Below are 6,769 nucleotides of genomic sequence, written 5' to 3' on the forward strand. Positions count from 1 at the left end.
TACTTCGGGGCAGAGGTGGTTGAACCCATACCATCTGCGCCTTATTTTATGTAATGCCCACAAGTATGTGACCTGAAGAAGAAGGAATCCTCTGGACCATGCCTGATCCTACACAGTTTGGAGGATCAAACCTGTGTGAACAACAAGCATCACTGGGATGCACTAGGATCATTGCAGGGCCTAGGAACAGACCCAGGACCCCTCCAGCCTCAGTGGGATGTGCCAGAAAGGCCCCAAGGGTGCTCAGAGGGGCCTTCATTAAGCTCTCCAAGCCATTGTAAGGCCAACGCACAGACCTCAGGATAGCAGCAGGGCTGTACTTGTTAGCAAGGTTGAATAAATGCTGCTCTGGGACATGATATCTGCCTGCTCTGCACATGGCACTAGCACTGGCAAGCTGTCAGGTTTGCTGCAGCAACGCAGCTCTCGGTTCTGCATCTGCCAGGATCCTGCCCAGAGTTGCTCTGGTGCTGGGGAAGCAGGTTTGCTGCCAGCAGCACTTGGGATGCAGAGCAAGGCCATGGGGAGACCCCACAGGCACAGGGACCCAGACCAAGACGGGGTGGGGAAGCCCAGTGCTGCCCCAGTAGACAGCATGGGGCATGCTCTGCCCTAATTCTGGCCTGGAGTTGGAGTGGGGGCTTGGCCTAGCACCAAGAATTCATCTCCAGGGGGTCCCTGGCTTTTGCTAGGCTCAGTGGGTCACCAGGGACAGCAGCTGGCTCAGAGCCCACACCCAATTCCCCTTATCCAGCCACCACGTCTGGTGGCATCCTGCACGACCAGTGCTGTGCGTCAGGGCTGCTCTCACAGCTCCTCTGGGCCAGGGAAGGGCAGCGGCCATCAGAGAGGGTACCAGCAATGCCAGGAGCAACTGAACATCCCCCCTTGCAGGGAAGCAGAGCGCATGGGCCAGATGAGAATTATCCCCCATAACCACAATGACACGACACTACCATACAAAAATCCCTCCTTCAATGCAGTGACAAAAAAGCACATCATCTCCACGGGGCACAATCCAGTGTCAATGCAGGGAAATCCTCGTAGAAAACAGGTACTTTTCTCGCTCCGGGAAAGCTGTCATTTTGCAGTTGCAAAGGCTGTTGGCTCCCCCAGACTCAGTAGTAGTAGATGCTGAAGGCATGAAGGATGTACAGGAAGGTCGTGGTGAAGGCAAAGAACTGCGAGAGGAAGGAGAGCAAAAGCTGGAGTCAGAATGCTGCATGGCTCAGAGGATTTTGTCTCTTTGAGTAACCCCATCTTCTCTCAGTGCTCATGTCTTGAGGAAAACTCCCAGACCAGAGCTCTCTTCCCAGCCTCAAAAGAAGAGGGAATGCCTCAATGTTTCCCAGGAAGAAGCCATGCAAGGCTGTCCCTGAGCTGCTTGTCCCAGAGAAATCCATTCTAGCTGCCTAAGGTGATGGAGAAGAGGAGTCAAACCTTAGAAGCATGTCCAGAGCTCATGGACGTGCAGCATAATGTCTGGCTGCAAAGCGTGACACACTGCTGGGCTGGACGAGGCTTGGTTCAGGCTGGCCCTAATGGAGCTTGGACATTTGCTCCTGCTTCTCCCCAGGCAGAAATTGCTGATGTTTTGACCTGCTTGAGGTTTTCTGCCACCCCACTGGAGCCCTGTGGAGCATGACAGTGTGTGGGGGGGCAGAAAACCCCTCTGGACTGGAAATGCCCAACTCACCGATGCAGCACTGTTGAGCTGGTAGTACAGTGCTGAGTTAAAGCTTGACTCAGAGACGATGGTCGCGTTGGCTTGCAAGACAGCAGCACTCATATACAAAATGGCTGTAGCACCGTGGTACAAACTGTCCTGCGAAACAAGAGAGCAGCATGAATTAAAACCTACCCCAGGGTGATCCTTCTCCAATTCACCCTAAAGAGAAGAGATGCCATGGTCCATCCTTTGCAGGCATGGGTGATGGAATGGGGCACAGACACCTGGACTGAGTCCACAGGGAAACGTTCAGAAACCACACGCAATTTGAAGAGCAGCACCATGCAATGGCAGGGGCTGAGGCCAGGCATTACTCTCAGCCTTGGTGTCAAATCCTCGCACTCTCAGACAACGCAGAGTCCCAGGTGGGGAGCACAGGGCCGGGCCAAGGGCTTGCGAGTTGACTGGGACAGAGGTGGGGACTGTTCCCGCTGCTCCCTGAGCCCTTCCCCTTTGTCCTGCCCCCTCAAACGGACTCAGCCAGGTGCCCAGGCAATGGCATGGCACAAGTTCATGTCCTCCCCTCCTCCCCCAGCATTTCCAGCCAAGGCCTGACTGTGCCTCCATCGAGGGAAGGGACATCCCTCTGCACAGTGGCTGGGGACCAGCTGAGAACCAGCACAACTCAAACTGCAGCAGCTTTGTGCTCGCTCTGCTGTTACTAGCTGCTGCTGCCAACTTCTGCCCAATTTCCGAGCCCATCCTTACCAGCACTCTCCACTTCTCGCTGTTTCTGTGAAATCCCAAGAGGTAACTTAAAAGGAGCAGCAGGGAGAGGAGGCAGGAGGTTAGGGACACGTACATCACCCATCCCTGCAGCAGTGGGGAGGAGACGGAGGTAGCAGCCACGAGGATCCAGACCCAGGCCCCACAGACCTGCCAGGGACAAACACATGCATCGCTGGTGAACGTGGGTTGGGGAGAGCCGGTTGCCCTCTGTGAATCCATTCTCATCTCCCTCCTTCCCTCTCTTCCCCGCAGCCCCGACTTGGCTGTAGCCCACGCTGGACTCTGCCTGTCCCGCAGTGCCTGTTGACCGCGGTTGACTAACGGCGGGCGGTGCAAAGCCGATGCAGACGGGGCTGGATGAATGTAACAGCCCTGCTCCAAACACTGTCAGGTCCTTACAGACTGGGCAGGTGCTTTCAAAGGGCTCCTCTCCAAGAGGTGCCACGCGTGGCTGCGGCAAGGACACGGGTGCTGTACAAGCACAGGCAGGACAAGCCTGCGGGAGCCACGTAAGGGCCCAGCTCCAATCTCAGCTGCTCTCACGCATAGAAGAGGCACCGGGAACATCTTTATGACAGGCAATTCTAGGAAGACAATCCTGAATGCTGGTAAAACACGTGACCTTTGTCTTTGGGCTGCGCTATCTGTGTGGAGGTATTTATGAGCTGCGAAGGGACGTTGCACCTGAGCTGTCTGCCACTGAATAACCCAGCGTCGCACCCCTCCTAGCTGTGCCTACCACCACCCATCCTGCAACTTGTGTCACCCAGCACCACCAAACTGCTTGTGCCACACTCTGTTGGCTCTTGCCAACCAGCGTGGGATGAAGGCCAGGACAGCACGGGCTGGTAACACTCACTGGGCTGCTGAGTAAACACAGCCTGGATTCACCCAAAGCCAACAGTCTCCCGTGAATGTTTGATCCTAGCCGCAACACCCTCCCTGGGCATGAGGTTGGAGCCACAAAACCTGAACTGAGGGGAACCTGCTGGGAAGATCTGACCCAGCCCGAAGAGCCACCACATACGAGCCTAAAACCTGCCCCTCGACTTGGGAATTCAGGGGAGCTGTGTTTCCCCCCGGGACGTGCAAGGGAACAGGAAGGGGTTGGTACGGCAGCAACATCCCATGAAACCTGAGCTCGCACGCAGCCCCCATGCCCAGCCGTGCCCAGGCTCCCACCATCCCCTCACTGTGCCTGACTGGTGGACAAAAACAAGTCGAACCCTCCGTCAGCTCTAACGCGCACCCGGACACCAAGCCCTGCCAGCAGCAGCAGACAGCGGTCAGATTAGTCCGAGCTTCTCCCTCCATTGGTGGCTTCCTCATAAAGCCCCTGGCCACATTTCTGCCCAAGGGCAAGGAGCAAGCATGGCCCAGGCCCTTGCATGCCCTAGGGAGACCTGATCCCTTGCAGCCTGGGGTGGGGATGGCCCTGACATGAAACGAAAATGGGATTTCAGCTCTGGAGTGGTGCCAGACCGCGTCAGACACCCGTGTCTCCTCCCAGCACTTGGCAGCCAGCACTCGGAGCAGTTCTGGCTGCTCAGCGCTGGAAACATTGCAGCCCTTGGGTGTTTGTTTGCACATATAGAAACCATGCAGGTCAGCAGCATAAGAGAGCCGTACCCGCCAGGGCTGCTGCCAGACCTGCCCATAGCTATAAACGAGCAAGCTCTGGCTCAACTCTCCCCCCAAAGGCAGCAGCACCCCACGTCTCCTCTTCCTCCGAGCCAAGGGCACAGGCACAACCGGGATGCGGGGTAGCAAGACTCGCACAGCGCCGAGCTTGGCAGACACCCGCTCACCTGAGCTGGAGTATCTGCCCTGCTCTGAGCCCTCTCAGTGCCTGTCCGATCAGGGCAACGGCACGACAGACAAACGCTCTTTTAACATAGCAGCATGGGCGTCTGGGTGGAAAATATGGAGATTTGTAGAAGGGTGAAGGTGGGCTGGGACCCTTAGAGGTCTCTAGTCTAGGTGTTCCCTCAAAGCAGGGCTGACTCAAAGCTGGATCAGGCTGCTCAAGGCAACTTTGTCCAGGTGTGATTTGAGTATCTTTCAGGATAGAGACCCCACAGTCTCTCTCAATAATACCTCTGATGTCTAGCATATCAGCTGTTCTCCCAATTTGGCATCAATTCCAACTCAGTAGCAAGCCCTTTGATCCCTTTTATATCCATTTTATCCGTAAAATGATGGTCACAGAGATTTCCTTCTTCTGGGGGGGGAGGGGGGGAGGGCTGGGGGACAGCTTTGTAGACTATTTAAAAAGTGGATAATACCCAAAAGTAAAATTATCATCCATTGCTCTCCACCCTTCCAGAGCATGACAAAACAGCATTGCTTTTTTAACATGAGCCGAAACTATTTCCCCTGAATATTTTCCTTGGGAAATGACTTAATACGTTCCTTAAGCAAACAAAATAATTCCTCCCGTGTTTGACAGAAAGAAATTTGAGGGCTTTGGCACAGATCACAGAAACTATGGTTTTATCTGGGGAAGTATTAGGCGACTTCAGCTGTCAATGTCAGCCCAGCCCTGCCTGTGCATTAGCTCTCCCGAGTTTGAAATCACAGCACAAGGAAGTTACCACCTAACTCCATGTGCCAGCCCAGAAGGAGTTTCCGTTCTGGATCCACCTAAACTATTTACTGTGCGTAAATAACACAGGGAGGGTTATCTGGATAAGCTCACTCTGCCCTGTGCAGCTCCATCTCCCGCAGATGAAACTCCTCCCGGCACACGCTGCTGCTGGGAGAACTGAGCCTGCTGTCACCAACCAAGTCACTCCTGGCCCTGGGCAGCACAGAGGAGCGGGTCTACATCAAAGTCCAACTGCTGGGCTATGACAAAAACACCTCTCTCCCATGGCCTAGTCCGGGAGATGCTGCTAAAGGGGAATCTCGGCTCCGACACACGAAATTGGAAGACAGCAAAGACACCGCCACTGAGCCCACAGAGCAGGGGTAAAGGAGTGACATCTCTAAGCCAGGATACATGGCCTTAGAGTGTCTTTGGAAAAAACTTTCCTTCAGGCTGAACTTTCCTTCAACCACCCTGCCCTTCTAGATAGATAGATACAGTGAATCTAAATTCATTGTTGCAAGAGCTTAGGCAGTTTAACAATGCGATTTCCAGACAGCTGCAGTGAAGGCACCCAAGAAAGCGTGGGTAGTGCAGGCTGCCGGCAATCAGGGTTGCAGCTACGAACTATGTATCAAAGTGCAACAGCACTTAACCAGTCACATCGGATGCCCTCTGGACCCAGAAATGTTTTTAAAAAGTTACGAAATCTCATGCATAACCAAAAGCCCATCTACATCCTTTTAGTCCTTGAGAGACTTTCATACAGAGAACAAGTTTTCCTTAATTTGCAAGTAGTTTCCAATTTCTATTTCACAACTAGAAATGCTTTGACTTTACAAAGGAGCAGACAGCTCTCTCCAGGTTTTCCTAGCTCTCTGTCAGCTCTGTGGCTGCCCTATGCAGGCTCAGGGATGGTGCTGGAGCTCATCTCATCCTCCTGTTGCCGCGAGCCCCAAGACCACCTTTATGAATTCAAAATAAGCTAAAAGAAAAGATGTTATTTCCCATACCGCTGTTTAGGATCTTCTGGGGCTACTCCCAGGTTTTTAACCCCATGATTTGCTAGCACCATTAGTTGGTGTTAAAACAAAGCAAAGCTCAGCATACTCACTATCTCAGGTAGCATGAACACGTAGGGGACTGTCTTAAACACGGCCAGTCCAGTCGGCAGGCTGGGCTGTGCTGAGGTGGTGGTTGGAGCGGGAGCTGCTGATGCCATTTCTTCTCGGCTGACGCTACCGTCGCTGTGTTACGCTTGTATTTGTGCCACACCACTCCCATGCTAGGCTTAAACTGACACGCCCACGCAGACACAGTCCCAGAGCCTGGCCCAGCCTGGCAGGACACTACTTCCTTGAGCTGAAGGAGCCCTCAGTAACCCTCCAGTTATCTTCACCCAGGTCACATTCCTTGGCACTGACACAGGGTCAAGAAAGCAGCAGGGATCTGAGCTGTGCCAGCACTGCCACAGACAGATAGCATAAGCCAACTTCATCAGTTCAGAGGTTTTAAATGAGGAAGGAAAAAAAGAAAAAGAAGGGACACCTTCCTTGGCCAATTCCACACCATGCTGGGGCAGGAACATTCCTGCAATCAAATTTTGTCCTTCTCACTCTTTCAAGCCCCGAATATTTTCCCTTCCATTCTTCTTGCCTCCTCCCCTTTTTGTTCTGACTTCTTCATGCTCCCGTAAGCACCCCCCCCACTCCTCCCCACACCCA

At 53.6% G+C, this 6,769-nt stretch overlaps 1 protein-coding gene across 1 annotated transcript; it reads right to left on the reverse strand.

Moving 5' to 3' along the window:
- Nucleotides 1–953: 953 nt before the first annotated feature.
- LOC112989318 (MAL-like protein) lies at nt 954–6,588 on the reverse strand. The gene is made up of 4 exons (XM_026110400.2): nt 6,160–6,588; nt 2,438–2,605; nt 1,697–1,825; nt 954–1,181 (listed from the first exon to the last, which is right to left on the reverse strand). Exons 1-4 carry the CDS (start codon nt 6,265–6,267, stop codon nt 1,119–1,121), a joined length of 468 nt encoding a protein of 155 aa, XP_025966185.1. The 5' UTR covers nt 6,268–6,588; the 3' UTR covers nt 954–1,118.
- Nucleotides 6,589–6,769: the final 181 nt, after the last annotated feature.

The sequence above is a fragment of the Dromaius novaehollandiae genome, chromosome 3, assembly GCF_036370855.1.
Source record: "Dromaius novaehollandiae isolate bDroNov1 chromosome 3, bDroNov1.hap1, whole genome shotgun sequence".
Lineage (NCBI taxonomy): Eukaryota > Metazoa > Chordata > Aves > Casuariiformes > Dromaiidae > Dromaius > Dromaius novaehollandiae.